Source organism: Rattus rattus, chromosome 8, assembly GCF_011064425.1.
Source record: "Rattus rattus isolate New Zealand chromosome 8, Rrattus_CSIRO_v1, whole genome shotgun sequence".
Taxonomy (NCBI): Eukaryota; Metazoa; Chordata; class Mammalia; order Rodentia; family Muridae; genus Rattus; species Rattus rattus.
In genome coordinates, this window is record NC_046161.1 from 39,718,371 (window position 1) to 39,735,964 (window position 17,594).

Consider the following 17,594-nt stretch of genomic DNA (forward strand, 5'->3'; position numbering starts at 1 on the left):
GGGAAGCAGTAGGCAGGCTCTTCTGCTTTCCCATCTACATGGCTCACTCCCTCAGCTTCTTCCAACCTCTTTTTCAAGTCCTTCGTGTGAGCCCACCCTAGATCTTTCTGTTTAAGGTGGGACCACTGCGTGTTCACCATCCTCTCCACTTGCCTGCTTTCCCCCAAAGCACTTATCATCGCTGACCTACTTTAGCAGGTTTTCTGTCTCCTTCCACCCCTCCCTGAAATGGAAACGAAGCCACCACGAAGACAGTGTCTTCTGTGCACTTCTGAGTCCCCAGCGCCTAGAACACAGCCCGCAGCAGACACCCAACTAGTGTCCACAGAATGGGAAATGATCCAACCTTGGCTCTGCTCTCTTAGGCGCATCCTGTCTGTCCTTCCCCCAGCTCTCACTTTATTCTGCCTCAGACAGTGTCAGTCATGTGTCTGCTCTACCCACTGTCCTCTGCTCAGCTGATACTCAGACCGATGTATGCCAGAGGCCAGTGCCCCATAAATGATGGTTTCAATGACTGTTGATAAGAGAGCTCAAATGTTGTGCTTCTCTATGGAGAGTTTGAACTGTACAGAGGCCCAGCACTGGGTATGTAAATAAGACGTGGTATGGCCTGTAAATTGTGAGGGCCTGGCACAAAGCAGATTATTGACAACGCTAGCTGGTCCTGTTTTTAAAGTCCACACACCAAGTCTTTAGAATTATTCTGCTTCTGTCGCCACGGATGCATCAATATTTTGTTCAGTCATCCATGAGTGATTTGTTTACTGGTCACTGACTCTGGGGGACATGAGCTTGATTTGTTTCCATGGTTAGCAAACATTCTGTTGGATTGTGTTCTGACTGTTTCAGAGAAAATCTGCTTCCCTTCTCTGGAAGGGATGTTCCTTAGGAAGGAACTTATTTAACTTTTAAATTTCAGAAATTTCCTCCCTGCCTATGGTTGTTTCTTCTGTCCGTTTGTCCTGCCTATTGCTTCTAGATAGAGCTTCCAGGAAGGTGGTTTTACCTTGTCCTTCCCCTTCAGTGACAACAGGGACTCTTGTCACATTCACTTCTGGACTTTTGTACTCTGAACCTTCTAAGCCGTGTAATTGACTTCATTTACTGACCCAAGTGGATTTCACTGCTAATTCAGCATTCACACACACACACACACACACACACACACACACACACACACACACACACTCTCACACACACACACACACAGTCACATCCACAGGCTGGCTTTCTGGTGTTGAATGACCTGAGTGTTATTCCTGACCTCTGGGACTCAGGATCTCAGACCCCCCTCCTTTACCACTCCCACCCCCTCACGCTCACCCTCTTCCCTGTGGCTGGCTGACTCATCCAGCCTGGTTAGCACAGCATTCCCCATCACTTGAGCAGCTGCACAGTCTCTCCCTTCAGATTCCTTTCCACCAGGTGTTCTGGTTTGGCAGTTCTTGGGTTTGTTCGTTGGGTGAGGCACAGGGAGAGCCAGGGGAAGCCTGGTGTTCTTTGGGGACTCTATGGTCTACTGTTACATTAACTCCAGAGTACAAAGGAGGTACTGTTTCTACTCGCTGAGTTATTGTTTCTGGTTATTATTAACTTGTGATTCAAATAAGACGTTAGCATGAGTGGGATTGGCCACTGTCTTATGGACGTGTTCCTCGTTCACTTGTCTTGTTGATGTGTAGGCTATCAGAAGTAGGTGTCAATGATTCAAAAAAAAAATATAACAAGAGAGGTAAAACCCTTAAAACTGGGAGCTTTTTTACTTATTCACTAATCTATCTCCTATAGTCAGAAATCCACAGCTATTTTCTGTTCTACCAGTAAAACACCAGAGCCCTGAATTCTTGGTGGCATGAACTCCATGTGACTGGGGCCTACACTGCCCAACTCCATGCAGATCAGGCCTGGCTGGGGAGTCACTGTTCTTGGCTCTTAGGTCTGCTGGTCACATTTCCTCCAGGACCAAACCTTTTTTTTTTTTTTTTTTTTTAAAAAGAGAACAAATCTTGGAATGTATGAGTACTTAGTGCTTTTCGCTGAGTGATGGATGGATGGTGGACTGACGTCACACGTAGCATTTAGCACGATGGTGGTTCACTCAGTAGCTGAGGTTCAAAGGCCCGGGGACATGAACTTACCATGGTTGTTCAGGGGTTGGCCACTGTCTGGCTCCTGCAATTGAAGGAGAAAGGTTAAGTTGAGTGAGGGGATCTCTGAGATCCAGACTCACAGGACTCGCTTCCTAGCTGTATTCTTCCTGCTATGTCTGTCTAAGCTACTGGTTGAAATGAAAAATCCACCCGTACTCCTATTTGACCTGGCTCGACTGGTTTGCCACTTGTAGAGACTACTCAGGAGCCTCAGATATGCTCGGCTGCTGGATGCTATCTGTGTTGCTTTTCCCTTTGTCAATCATTTGCTTACCTTTACATCTATTGTATTTTTTTGTAGAGACTTGAATAAAGGTGATACTTAAGTGTCCAATAATGCCAAAAGATGCTCACTGCAATTATCCATTACATAAGTATAACTCGGACTTCAGCAAAAATCGCTCTCACTATCTAGACATTAGAATGGCTAAAGTTAAAAACACTGACAATATTAAGTGTTGGTGAGAACACAGGACAGGGAGCAACTGCTGTCTATGTCTATGCTTGTTAGTGGGATATAAACTATAGCAGTGCTTTGATTAAATGATGTGATAGTAACCACAGGGCTGGTTTATAATTTGATGGCTCAGCAGATCTACTGTGGTGCATAATCACCACAAAGAAGTGCTTATACATATCTAGCAAAAACCCTTGAGTTTTCACAGTTGCATTGCCTGTAATGGCTAAACATTGGAAAACCCCTAATGCTTGAGTAGCTAAATAGATTGTGAATTATCTACACAATAGAATTTCAGCAATAGACAGGAACAAACTTCTTACAATTACCCTTTTTATCTAAAAATAATTTTATGTGTATGGGAATTTTGCCTGCATGTATGTCTGTGTACCACTTCTATGCCTGGTGCCTGTGGAGGTCAGAAGAGGGTATCAGATCAATGGTTAAGAAGAGCTCTTACCCACTGAACTACCTCTCCAACCCCCTGCTACTCTATGCTGTCAGCTTCGCTGGACTCAAAAATGCCTATGGAAGACTGTGGAGATGGCTCAGTTGGTTAACCGCCTGAAGTTAATCAGCATGAAGACCTGAGTTTAGATTGCTAGCACCCACATAAGACTGTGTGTAGTGGCGCGCCCCTATAATTCTGGCTCTGAGGAGGTGGAGACGGAGAATCCCGAGACTTGCTGCCATCTAGCCTAGAAAAATCAGTGATCTCCAATTTCAGGAAAAGACCCTGTCTCAAAAAAAAGGTGGAGAGCAATCAAGGAATACACCTACCATAGACCTCCACATATACATGATACATCCATGTACATACATGTACACACACACACAAACATGTGCACATACATACACAGAAGTGCCTAAGACATGGTGAATCACATCTCTGAGTATGTCTGTGTTGACATCTCCAGAACTGACGAGATCATTGGTCTAATGGATTAATTGACTGAGGGATTCATAAACACATTGGCATTATTGGGAAACAGTAAAAGACAGTCTCCACTACCCACCCTCTCTTGCATGTAGCCAAGTATCTATCAGGTAAGCTCTCTGCATCTGTCCGTGAGTCAAATCAACCTTTCCTCCTTTAAATCATTTCTGTCAAATGCTTTCTCACAAGAACATGGCAGCAACCAATCCAAGGCTAACGGCAACGATGGGGACGAACTTCATGACATGACGAAAGAACTAAGCACTAAGAAGCATGTGCTGCCCAGTGACATTGACACATGGGCACAGAGACAGAAGGTAAAGGTTAGGGTGCTAGCAGTCAGAACAGTGTTACTGCCTGGGAAGTGGGGTGGTTATAGGAAGAAGCCCAGTGGATTGTTCTGGTGTACTGAGAAACTTCTAGACCTTGCTTTGGGTGTTGGCTACACTGGGTTTACGTGTGTTAGACCTTCACTGTGAGGTATATTTTAGGGAGGAGCTGTTTGCTGCATGTGGATTATACCTAATAAAGCAGGCAAGCCCAAACAAAAGTCTGCTAGGATACGGGGCATTTCTGAGAGTGTGGTCCTAGCTCTGCAATGACACACGTGCACAAACACACGCACAGGCATTTCCTACATTTGCTCACTCCCCTCCCATGTGCGCTCAGTGCACACACAACCACAGGGGGTCAAACATGAGGGTTACTTGAGCAGAGACTCACATGCAAAGTACATTTACTCCTTTCTCTGCAGACAAGGGCCAGAGGGAGGGTGATGTCCAGGTTCCCATTCTCTGAGCCCCCCTTTAATCTCTGAGTCCCTCAGAGCCTTCTGCCCTTTCAGGTCTTGTAGAGGGTGGGGAGTTCCTGAGTTCTGTCCGTTAAGCCTCTAAGGAGGGACTTGCTTACCAGTACTGCACCAAGGTCACAGATACCAGAGGCAATGGGAGAAAGCAGCAGGATCCTGTACACATCCTACTGGGGATTTTTTCTGGTCCCATATGGGAGAGAAAAGACTTCTTCTAAGCTCTGGATGTGTGGAAATCCTAAATTGGTTACAAAGGAATACTTGGGGACTATCTATTCTCATGGTTAAACATGGGGGTCCCAGTGATGGTCAGGAGCTCCTTCCTGCCTCCCTGTCCTTCTGCATTCAAGTCTGCAGTCTTCTGGAGGGGTGCCAGGCTTTGCCCTTCGATGTCGTTAGGCCTTGGCTGGCTGATGCAATAGTTCACAAGGACCGAGTAGGAATACAGGCTCTACTTCCTACTGATTGTGGACTTTAGGGAAAGAAACGAAATGAGTCTTCTGGTGGGACGTGCCAAGGTCACACTTGGCCACCATTTCCTGCCTGCTCATCCACCGTGCTTCCCGGCCTTTTTCTGGGCAGTCTCCACTTCTCTGCCTTTTCCTGTTTCTTATTTTTTTTATTTAAGATTTTATTTTAAATTGGCAAATAATAATAGCCCTGGTCTCACTTCTCGCCTCTGTACTCTTAATGTTAAGATCAGGCTTGTGCCTGTGCACAACTGGACACATCTCTGGGCTCTGCTCACTCCCAGGCTCTTCTTGGTCATCTTTCAGGATGAGGATGAGAACAGATCAGAGCAGTTGGTCCTATGGACTCATAGTCAGGAGATAACAATACCAACAGCGGTTTACACACAGCAGGCAAAGAACTTCCATTTAACTTAGTCAGTTCCAGATTAAAAAGGACTGAAACCAAGTGTGTGGTAACCGCGGTGGTTAGCATTAAATCATGGCTAAAGTAAACAGATGAGTTAGAAATACTCATACCGTGCCAGGACCCGATCCCCTGAGAGGCAGATGTCGGGGATCACTAAGCATTCGTCCCAGCAGACAGGGAGAGGTGCCCAAAAAGACAACCGAGAGCTACACCCCTTGGAGGGCCTGGGGGTGGTGACGACAAGTAGATAAGCCAGAAAAAACCCACAGGGTTTGGGGAGCCTGCAGAAGAAAGTGGGGTTAAGAAAAGGGAGTGTCGACATGAAGACAGGGTCAAGGGAAAGGGTGAGAGAGGTCACATGTGAGTGGTGACTGGATGACAGGAAGGGGACGGCACTCAGGAGCGAGTGCGTGTGATCGAGGAGCTGCAGAGAACTAGGAGGGGAGGCAGAGGAATTAGAGAAGGAGATGATTGTGTGTGTTTGGAACTTTAACACCATGGGCTTTGTCATGCCCTCGGACATCGGTTAAGCAGGTTAGGGTGTCTGCTGAGATGTGGAAGGCTAGAGGAGGTTGTGGACACTAAGAGCATCCATTCAGTGGGCCTTCCCATCGGTGCATTCTTCTATATAGACTCTACCTGTGTGTACACGCCTCCATCAATTGGAGGAGGTAGGACGAATTTCTTCTGTGTATTACTACTACTACTACTCCTACTCCTACTCCTACTCCTCCTCCTCCTCCTCCTCCTACTATTATTATTATTATTATTATTATTATTATTATTACTAATTCCCTCGGCATTGACTGTACCCATAATGGGTGAAGGATTATACTAGAAGCCAGGACACAGAAGCAACAACAATAGCAGCAGCAGCAGCAACAACAACAACAGTGCAGTCTACACCTTTCTGCACTTTGACCGCTCATTTTGCTCTGACCTGGCCTGATACCTCACGTCAGGCAATGCTTCCCACTGCTGGTGGCTTAGTCGAGGCGTAGGATACAGAACACGGTCCTCATTTGCAAACAAAAGGCAGGAAACAGTGAGTCACCTTAAAACACAGTTCCACAGTCACGGAACCGTGACTGCCCCATTAATCACTGCATCTAAACTCTTTCCTACAATGCGTGAGATAGGGTGAATATTGAATAAATGGTGTTGAGTCCGTACATTAATGAGCCTGTCTCCGTTTTAAGACTTGGTCTTGGGCCAGCTTTTAAGAATCTGCCTGTAAATACAGTTACACAATAAAATGTTACACGGCAGTAAAAGTAAACGAACTCCAAGCTATAGCAAACAAAATGGAACATTAGCAATTGAGTAACAAGGGTAAAGTCCAAACAGGTTCCCCCGGAGCTCAGAATCCTTTTCATGAAGAAGCAAGAGAATAATAGACGTGGAACTCGGGGGTAGGCGGGGCCTACATCAGCTGAGTGCATTGAACTCGATTCCTCGGATGGTAAGTAGGTGCAGTCAATTTTTGTTAAATTAATAAGCAAAAAAGACTTCCTCTCTTACCTCAGCAGGGGCATGGGTGTGCATGTGAGAGGTGAGGAGGAATCTCATGAGTATAGACAGAAGTTGCTCTAAGCCCCAGTTGCTGTGTGGACTTACGGGAGCTTACTGTATTCTTAACCTAATGAGTTAATGAGTTTCTAATAAATTCTGTGTGAATCAATAGTGAAATATTATGAATCAAAGGCATGGTTTAGCCAACATTGTGCACTCCTGGAGAAACCAAAAGTCTGTCACCTGCCTGTGCCAAGGAGTTAGGGGAGCTTAGCAATTCTCTTGGTTCTCCTCTGTAACCTTGAAACCTTATTCTCTGCCCTTTCTGGAAGCTTCTGGGTGAACATCTTGACAGAGAGAGGTTCGAAATGGAAGGCTGTCAAACTTCCAGGAAGTGGAGATGTTGCAGATCATAGGTACCAAGGCCAGTGTCAGTAAGGCAGGTGATGGCTGGGGACCACCAATGTTAGAGATGTTCCGAGAAGAGCAGAAAGAGGAACCGAGTTCAGAATAAATCCTGAACTAAGGAAAGGAAAAGATGAGGCAGAGACACGTGGGTACCATGTGGTACTCAGAGACCCCAGACCCCACCAGTGGCAGGTTCAGTTGTGGTCAAGGGTGCAGTCTCTAGAGAATATTCTGGACCACTCTCCCTGAAGCCAGACAGAGGAAAGATACTACCCTAGAGTCATCAGAAGAGGGAATGTTGAAACACAACCGAAGACCAATTGTGGTTCCTTCTTCATTGCTAGGAATATCTTTGATGATCCTTACTTGAGCTCAACCTCTTGAGCTGGCCACAGTTACTATGGTCCAGTCCTTGTATAGCCTGAGTGAAGGCTCCAGTCTCCACACTCCTGTCAGAGGTGCTGGCTGGGCCAGGCCACCTGCTCTATCCATTCAGACTGTACAGAGCCCCGACTCGTGAGTCTGATTCAATCCAGGTCCACATCAGGGCTCATCTGGAGCAAGTTTTTGCTGGCTGGAGTCTGACCACGTTGAGAATCCCTGACACAGGTGGGAACAGGATAGCAGTAGAACATGGATGCTTTGTGGGCAAGCACTTGCCGTTCCCTGGTTAGCTCAGAGCATCTTCCTGCTCTGTTTTCTAGTCAGTCACTATCAAGAAACAGATTAATCCAGAAGCCACCTGTGAAGGCTGAACATTGATTTATCGATTGCAACCTTTCAAAGGTGTTATTATATTTCATCTCTAGGAATCCCAGACATTCCCACTTTGTAGAATTGAAAGCCGAGGTCCCGGTCCACAAAGTGGCTTCTGTGGTTTTAAAGCAAGTAAAGGGCAGACCCCACTCCCGGTTCTGGCTTCTGGACTCAGGGTCTGCATCTCCCAGAAGTTTCCAGGACCTGTGTGGTTAAGCATTCTTAAGGGGTTGTACACCCTTTTGAGTCTCTACCCTTCTGCAATGTGATCTTGTTGCTTGTGCTTAGCCTGTGATCAACGTGCAGAGACCCCCCCTTGGGAGCTCTACAGCCCTTCCATGGTTGGTAGGCACAGAGACCTGGGAACTGCTTCCTGGCTTGGCCAAAGCATCCATGAATGGTGAAGCCTTGGTGTCTGGGAATGCCCCGGTTACTGTTACTATTGAGTCTTCCATCTTTTGCCCTGTTTGTCCTTCTCAGCTCTCACTCCTCCCTCCCTCTCTCCTTCTCTCCCTCCCTCCCCCCTGTTTTAAATCCTGGAGAGGTTCCTGGGCTTAGCTGAGTTCCAAATATCAAATGGTTCCTTTTAGCCACTACTTCAGAGAGACGACGACCCCGAGACAGCTGGCCAGGCAGCTTTTGTTTTTAAACTCTACAGAAAAGCCACAAAGAAACAGCTAAGGATGTGTGACTTGTGACTTGCCATCCAACTGGGCTACTCCTCTCGATTTCTATGACAAATACTGGGTCCCCATCAAGCCGCTGGGAACTGTCTTTTGGAGATGGTGAAACACTTGGTTATTTCACAGTGGAATGGACAGTGGCCCCACTGGTCAATAATGAAGAGGCCCAGAGCTGTCTGCTTCTCCACAGCCCAGACATCACTTGGCTCCGGGAAGAGGTTAGCAGGAGAGCTGGAAGAACAGAGTGGGGATGAGGAAGACAAACCAGAGCACCGAGAGGCTGTTTCGCTGGCTTTGTTCTTCCCTGTGGCAGCTTTGGGATCCCATGGGAAGGCCCTGGCTTTCCTTGATCCCAGAGGGAAACCTTGGAGCTAAAGATGCTGCTGTTGCCAGGTGATGGATACACAGACCCTCTGCGGCTTACACAGTTGAGTTGCTGAGGCCAGTGACAGGGGGACATGAGCACCCCTGGGAGGGGTGGGGACTGCTCTCTGAGTGAGCCAAGAGACCTGGGGCTGCTTACAGTTAGCAGGAAGACCTAGGCTTGGCCACAGCTAGCTCTGGTGTTCAGGGGATTCTCTAGGTAGCCTTAAGCCACTCTGACCCCCAAACCTGCACCTAATCGTCAGTCCTACCGCTGGCAGGAGTCTGCCCACCTGTGGCTATGTGTGCACTTTGATGCTTCATCAGGCTGGGAACAAGACTGTCTCTTGGGTGCCTCCACAATGCCAGGTAAGGGGTTATGGAGGGGCGCTTCATCCTGGGTGTGTGTGTGTGTGTGGGGATACAGCAATGCAGCAGTTTAAGGTGCGATCAAAGGTTTCAGTGGCAGCAGTCATGTTGTCTTCCAAGTAGTCCTGCCCTGTGACTTCAGTATGTCTGTCCAGCAAAATAGGCTAGGCACCAGCTTCACACGTCTCTACAGGGTGTTGGCTTTCTTTTAACCTAACCTCAGCCCAGCTGCTACATTAGAAACCACTGTGCCCTGTAATAAACCACAAAGGTGCTGACCTGTTGGCAATTAGAGTAGAGAACCTTACCCATTCCAAGGTATAGTAGCTGCAGGGCAAGGCCTGGGGGGCAGGAGAGAGGTGTCAGATGACCCACCTTTATCTTGGCTACCAGCCTGCCATTCAGTTCTGTCATTTAAGAACTGAGTTTCAGCCAGGCTCTTAACTGCAGGTAGGGCCTGGAGAGGGGAGAAGAGGCAAGAATCCCTGCTTTGTGGGTGGAGGTGTGGTACAAGGTTTACAAGATCTCTGTCCTCTAGCTACACCATGGGACAATGAGCAGGCCAAGAGTGAGGCATTAGTACAGGCCTCTGGGGAGGAGGCGGCTGTAGACACCTGGCTTCCTGCAGAGGCCTTTTGCTCCAGGTGGCTCTGTTGTGATCTCCCTCTTGCAATGGCCATCAAACCCAGGGAAAGCACAGTTTCCCCTCTGGCCCAGAACCACTCCCTTGTGCCCACTTTCTCTTTCCAGAACGGTCAGATGAAAAGGTTAGCTTCCTAGAGATACTCAGTGACTCTCTCTCTCTCTCTCTCTCTCTCTCTCTCTCTCTCTCTCTCTCTCTCTCTCTGTGTCTGTCTGTCTGTCTGTCTGTCTGTCTATGTGTTTATGAGGCTGCACAGGTCACACTTCCAGTCTGACATGGATTCTTGGGCTCTTGCTGTTGGAAGGGCCCATGGATATTAGAGCGTAGTTGAGTTCTCTAAATAATGTTTACCCAAACCAGGTAGCTGCCACCGCAATGCAATCTGATATTTATAAGAGAATTCCACACAGTTGATGCTGTCTTTAAAACAAAACAAAACGAAACAAAGCTTCCTCGGCTTGTCCTGAATTGCCTTTAAACTTTAAGGTACGGGAAGTGGTGGTAAGGGAAGAGGAGGTTTTATGTAGAGGGTCTGGATCCTCTGCTGAGCTGCTAAGCAATCCTGGGCAATTCTCCGTGTCTCCTGGTCCTAGCTTCCTTCCCCCTTTGCAATGTGGGTATGAATCGGCACAAACACTCCACCTGTGTCAAATGGTGTTCAAGCACACCAACAAGGTTCCCTGCAAGGGCAGAAGGGAGCAGCCTGCTTTGCTCCGATGCCTCGGGGATAGCCGGCTTCTGGTGGCTCCTTTGGCTGCTGCTGCTGCTCTGCCCACAAAAGACAGTGACTCTTCGATGGCTTTCCTGGGAACTCTGAACTCCAGAGCCTATAAATAGCCTTCTGGCGGCTCTTCCGGGACTTCTCTGCATTATTACCCCGTGGTTGCATAACCTAGCGTTCTTCTCCCACTTCCCCGCCCACTCGCATAACCCTGCAAATGCTTTGGAAGTTTCCCCTTGCTGTGATGCCAACTGTTAGAAGAGGCATCTTGGCAGGGGATGGAGCAGGGGGCCATGACATCCTGCCACTGAGGTCTGAATCCCACCTCTGTACCCAAATGGTTTGACCACCAAGAGCCTCAATGTTATGTGTGTATGAAAAAGAGGGATAGAGGAAGAGACAGAGACACAGAGAGACAGGGACAGAGACACAGAGAGACACAGAAACAGAGATTGGTTTTTAATAAGTCTTCCTCCTAACGACCCCTAAATATGCATGGCCTCCAGCACATGGTCTGGAGTCAAGTGCAACAACTGTAATAAAATTATTTTATTCAATCAGGAAAGCACTGTTTGGGGGCTGCAGACCCAGCTACACACAAGAGTCAGAATTCTTGTGCCTGTGAGCAGACAGCCTGCTCCTCTTCTTAATAATTACTGATGATATTCGAATAGAACCTGGCCAGCACCTGACATAGTAGATACTTGGAAACTATTCATTATTAACTGGTAAGTTTCACAGAGCATCTGGCGTGGATGTGAGGGAAGTTGGACAGCTATTTTGATGGCTAGGTAGCAGAGGCAGGTCAGAGAAGCAAAGCCAGACAGAAGGACAAGCACAGACGGCCATTCGAACCATCTGAAGGAAGAGACCCAAAAGGATTCTGAGACAATGGGGGGATTGCAGGAGCTCTCTTGGCAGAGGGAAGATTGCTGCAGCTAGAAGCACTTCTTAGAAAGGGGCATGAGGTGAGTGGGAGCTGAGCCAGGCAGGAGTTTCTCAAGCAGACAGAGGCAGGTCCAGATGCAGGGCCTCTCACAGCTTTGGTTACTAGGCTGCACTCCAGCAGTGCTGGGGTGGTTGGGTGGGGCAGGAATGGATGAGGCCACTGTCCTTCCAAATGCTGCCACTCTGGGTTTTCTGTTTTGCTTATGGAATTCTGAATTGGGTTTTAGTGAGGGCTCCAAGGCCAGAACACACAGGGCCTCATAGATCCTTCCTCAGGAGTCTGTGACCCGGGAACTACTGGCTGCTGGCTGCTGACTGCTGGCTGTTGGCTTGCACCTTCTCTTGTCAGGTAAGACTGGTCTGAGGCCTGACTCACTCATCGTTCTCTCTTGGAACTTGCTGGTAGCCTAAGCTGCTCTCATATCCATGGCAGTCCATCTCCCTCGGCTTCCAGGATGCTCGGATTACAGGTGTGAGCCACTATACCTGGCTTGGCTTTAAGGCAGTTTTCTCTCTTTAACGGTCACATGGCAATATGGGTCATTTTTTCCTCAGCAGACTGGCTGTGAAACTTTGTCTCAGCTTCTCTGAAGGTTCGAGATAATGCCTCGTGGCTTGTGTTGCTCTCCTCTACTCTGTGATCTCTGCTATCTTAGGGAGGGCTGGAGTCTCTGCAAAAACCCAAGCCCTTCCCTTCCCCATCCTCTTGTGTTAGTGTCTTCACTTCGTGCACACCTTGCTGTAAAGTCCAGCAGCATGGAGGTGGTGACATGGGATGCCCCAGTCCCATGGTAACCCAGGGAACACCCCGTGGCTGGTCCCATGGGTCTGCAACCTGACGAGTTTGGAGTCTTATCTCTGCCTCCTAGAGGCAGGTGACCCTTTTCAAGACATCGGGCATCCCTGTGCCTCTATCGCATAACTTTCAAGTCTCAGAGCGATGGTGTCCTACTCAGAGGGAGACACTTGAGTCACAGAAGCCACCCTTCTGGTAACAGGTTAGAGATGAGAAGTCTCTTGTCATGATCCCCAGTAAGACATCAGGGGTTCCAGGTCCCCAGGATAGGAGAGTGAGGATGTCTCTGTTATCAAGGTGACAGTGGGATAAAGATACCCCAGTTACTCCCTTGATGAAAGTGCTATGGTTGTCCCCTTCTTGGTGGTGTCTGTGGGAGAAGGAGGGCCATGTTCTGCCTGAATAAGGGAAGCAGTTTATTCTTTTCCTTCTGTGCAGCCTTGGATCCGGGGGTCTAGATCTTAAATCTTCTCCCAACCTTCCGGGGTCTTTTTAGAATGTAATCTATGGTAGATGCTTAGGTACCCACTATATGAGCAGTGGAGACGTAGTGTAGGCAGACAATAGTGTAAGAAATTGAGACCACAGCCTGTGTACCAAGCATGTGTTTCTCTTCCCACCAGAGGGCAAAGCCCAGGCAGCTGTGTAGTATACCTCACGACCAAAGGCCCCTCCACACCCCGGACAGACTACCTCGTTCTGTCACCTGCTTCCTCCAGAAAGCGTTCTTTCACCCGACACCTAAGAATTTCCATTTGCACGTAGATTAGACCTAGAAGTGGAAAGCACTCCTGAGCAGACTGGAGGTGGCAGGAGGAGAGGGTGTTGCAGCTCTGAGCTCTGTTTCTCTGCTGCAATCCAGTGTTTAATCGGAGTGGCACGCTGGGCGGTGCAGTTAAACACATCGCAGGGGGATTGCCACACTGTCTCTGCCTGCTTGACTCTCCCAGGTCCTGTTGCTTGGGCTTCCTAGCAGGCTCGGGCCTGTCCTTCCCTCATCCCCAGCTCCTGGTTTTAGGGTTAAATATACTTTTGTTTCTGGTAGGATTAGGTACTTTGTAAGGTTGGACGTGGTGAGCCTTGCTTTCTGTATCATCTAGATTAGAATCTGGTTACAAGGGGTTCAGTTTTGGATCTCTCAGTCATTCACTCCCTATTCACTCGTACACTGGCTGACCAACAGACAGACAGTCGCTGATCCACTGACTGACTGACTGCTCGCTCGCTCCCACACTCACTCACGCACCTGGGGACTATTTCATTCCAGGTCCATGATGTCTGAGCTAAGAAGATGAAAGACCGGCATTGACACTGGGGAGCTCACGGTCTGTTGGGGGTCAGTTTAAGTCCATTTCAGGCCTAGGAAGCTCACTGTGACTTAGGGAGTCACTGGGAAGTTGAACTGTTTTGTTGAGGCTGATGTTTGCACCTGGGCAAGATGGAAGGCTGAAGAGAAGAGGTTCTTGGGAAATCTGAGGCCTATGAGGATTCTCAGGTCCGAGGATGTGTACCTCCAGCTGTCTCTGGGCTTTGGGAAGTTTGTCTGGAGTTCCTGAGCCCTTTGTGGGATCTGATTTTTCTCATTTCTGCTTATACCAACCATCTCCTCCCCATACTGCAGCTCCTGTCCCTACCCAGCCTTCTCTGACACCATAGGGCTGGTACCTGTGGCTTTCTATCCTGCCTCTCACCACCATCACAGTGAATTAGTGTGGTTGCCTGATGACTCTAGATGTGCTTGTCCCCACCTCCCAGTGCTTTTCTAGGGTCTGGTGCTGATGAGGCCAACTGCACTATTGTACAAGGAGTGGGCAGAGCTGAATACTCCGGTCTTGCCTGGTGGGAAGCATGGTCCTTTGGAATGTAACCACTCAGTCGATGGCCACTGGGACCCTTCTCCAGCCTTGCCTTTCAGAGAGAGACCCTGAGGCTGAGTTCTCTGATGAAGGGATCAGATTGCATGCACTGTGACCTCTCTGCTCCCTACACAGTTTGCTCCAGCCATAGCATGCTGTCTCTTTTGTCTCTTGTCCCAACACCATCATTCTGTCTTGCTTGTCTCATGAAATTCCCTCTATGTAGACGCACACTCTTCCTGGCTTCTCTGCCTGGAGAGAGCTGGCTCATCCTTCAAGATGTCCAAAGCTAGCACTTTCTCCTCTGGGGATAGCTTCCAGCCAGCCACCCTGGAGAGATTTGCCCTTTTGGCTCAGGGGTACCTTGTAATCCCTCTTTTGTGAGTACCTCTAAGGAAGCAAGCACCTAGATATTTCTCAACACCTCCCCCCCTTGCCAAGCAGCTGGTTATTGGCCAGGGTGGATTAAGCAGCTGGCTCCCTGGAGCCAGTGACATCAAGTTCTCTTCCCACAGGGAGCAGGTCTGAAGAGAGAGCTTCCTTGGTACTCTCGCCAGGCTCTCCCTACTGCCTAACTTTCAGTAAGCCACCCCAAAGCCAAGGATGACATCACCAGAGTAGAGGGCTCCTGGAGTCTGTGCTTCAACCTGAGCGGGACCTCCACATGCTACCAGGCCCCTGTTGCCAGAGGGCTGGCCTATTCATTGGTCACCACCCTCCAGCCAAGCCCACAAAATACTTTGGGGCAGTATAGGTAAGAAAAGGAAGCAACAGGGAATGCTTTCAAGGGTTGAGACTGACCTTGGGCGTTGGTAGTGGCCCTGCCTTGCTTGGATCATATTACCCTCTTCTTTGGAGCACAGTGTGCTTAGGACTTATGGAGTAGTAATGAGCCCTGGCCAGGTTGGCTACTCAGGGGTCCCCAGTTTCCCCTTTAGTCTCAGCTGCAGAGTACATATGGCACAGTCCTACTCAGGTCTCACCCTAGGCTCTCACTCTGCACAGGCTGGTGGCTCACTGTAGCTCTCCCAGGACATAACGGGCAGAGTAAACTCAAGGGAAACCGTTGTTAACAGACAGCTGGACTTTGACCAGCTCTTGCAGGGAGAGGCAGGTGGAGAGAGGGGAAGAGCGGGGAGAGCTGAGCCTGGCCTTGGGTTACCCCATCCTCTCCTGTGGGCGGAGAGCTGGCTTATCCTGGCCTCATCAATGGGAAAGAACTGGTTGCTACACATAGGTAGCTTAGTGGTTTGCTCAAGTACCAGAGTCTGGCATTTCTCTTCTGCAGATTAGCAGTCATGTTGCCTGCCTTTGCTCTGTGATCCTGGGCCTGACCCTGCCCATACTGACCATCTGCCTTTCTCCTTATCAGCAACATCCAACTTTCGTTTCATGGTAGCAGCATGGGTGAGATGTGGCTCTCACTTCCTGGAGTGGGTTCCTTATTACTTACAGCCTTTCGTTGACTTGGGCTTCCTGGTTTACAGGGTCTATTCACACACGTTGCTTCTCTCAGCCTCTCCTCTCACCCTGTGGGCGTGTGCCAGGGGTTTTGTGAACCACTCTGTTTCCCTTCTACAGGGGTAGGGAATGAGTTGAATCTCAGTGAGATTAAAATCTCAAGACCTCACAGAGAGCTAGCGTCTTGGTAAGGAGTTCTACATCAGGTTTTGTTCTTGTTAGCTACCTCAGAAATGGCACCCTGGTCAGCAGCTCATTCAAGAGGGCAACCCAGGGTCTCTCAGAGCTATAGAGCAATGGCTCACAGTCCTCCTCCAGTGACCCCAGTGGGGGCACCTCTGCACCTCCTCTGATGGAGTAGCAGGTAGGTAGTAATTTCAGTCCCAGCTCTGGTCTAGTACTGGCAAGGCAGTTCCTGGTGCTCTGTCCTCAGCTGGACACTAGCATTTTACCAGACTTTTTACTAGAGGGTCATTGGAAGTGTTAGGTAGCATGTACCCCCTTTTGTTGTGGGAGAGGCAGTTCCATTCTCCAAACCATTTTGTTTAGTGCTGGAGCAACTGCTGAGGATTGGGAAATGCAGGCCCATTGGCTCCTATCTTAGGCCTGATGATTATCTCTTTCCCTTCCTGGTTCTCAGTTGTCCCCCTTGGAAGAACAAGCCAGCAGCAGAAGATGCCATAGATAGTCAATGGAGAAGAGAATTAAAGAAATTAAACAGAGGAGCCCCACAGAACCCCCAGTACAGGGGGCCTCTCTGTACTGTTTTCTTTATAAAGGACAGGAGTGATTTTTCTCAGGGAATGTCCAAGGGTCACTGTGGTGCCAAAGTAGCCCTGGCCTTTGAAGTAACTATGACACCCTCCAGCAGACACACACGAGACAGTACGCAAAGCAACAAGCATGATTTAGAAGTGATTGGTGGACAAAGACAGCCCTGACTTCTGTGCCCACTTTCAAAGATGGCTAATGATGAAGGGAGAGGAGAACTGATGGCCTGAGAGGCTGAAAGGGGAGGTGATTTGGTTGTGACCTCTTTAATTTTTTTTTCTTTTTAAACCTGGAAGGTGTCATAGCATTCCCAGTTAATGACCCCACAGGTTACTTGAAGAGCCCTTTGTGGACAGCTGCCCTCCCCACCCTGAGGGCCCCTGTACTTACCATATTGCTTTGGTAATCCTCCTAGTTTTCTTACAGCCTGGAGCTAGATCTGTCACCCAAGACAGCAGGAGAGGGTCCTCAAACGAGCCTCATTAGGAAGCAGCTCAGAAAGCTGTGGTCAGCACTGGGCAGAGGGGGCCCAAGTGCAAAGCTGGACTTGCTCCTTGATTTCCAGCATTCTCTTCTTCCTCCTCCTTCCGCAAGCCAGCTACCACCTGCCACTATCTAGGAGTGACTTGAGGACTGTGGGGTTGGTCAAGTCCTATAATTCAACTGAAGTTGCCAAACTGGAATGATTATGCTTCTTATGATCCAACACCCAGTCGTAAGGGCAGGGACAACACCTGGAGTCACTCATAGGCTCAGAACAGGTGACACACCTAAGGTGTTACACAAGCCTACCTGCTTGAATGACTTTCATCCAACCAGGAAGGCAGGAGGGCGGGCATTGATTGAGGCTAGGTGATGACAAACAACTCTTTCTCTTTCTCTCTCCTCTGGTTGTGTGACTTCTCACTGTGAGGGTGCTTTGGTTTGGCGTTGCAGGAAGTCCAAAGGGTAGATTGCTGGCTTGTGTTGGGCAGTAGGATTGGGGTGTTTGTGCGTATCTCTTTCCTAAAGAAGATGTGTGTTCTTTCTTTCCCGGGTCTCAGGGTGAAGCTGTTGAGTGTTGGGCTAATGAG

At 48.8% G+C, this 17,594-nt stretch overlaps 1 protein-coding gene across 4 annotated transcripts in view; it reads right to left on the reverse strand.

Annotated features, from left to right (window-relative positions):
* Tmprss4 (transmembrane serine protease 4) overlaps window positions 1–17,204 on the reverse strand; it is a 32,627-nt gene extending 15,423 nt beyond the window's left edge. For 2 of the 4 annotated variants that reach the window (XM_032909944.1, XM_032909946.1), the window contains exons 1-2: window positions 5,033–5,111; window positions 2,142–2,175 (exon numbers count right to left, since the gene is read on the reverse strand). In XM_032909944.1, coding sequence (XP_032765835.1) covers window positions 2,142–2,175; window positions 5,033–5,086 — 88 coding nt within the window. In that variant the 5' untranslated portion in view covers window positions 5,087–5,111. Of the gene's footprint in view, window positions 1–2,141; window positions 2,176–5,032; window positions 5,112–16,911 lie in introns of those variants that run through there. The other 2 variants (XM_032909945.1, XM_032909947.1) reach the window with 2 other exon arrangements.
* Window positions 17,205–17,594: the final 390 nt, after the last annotated feature.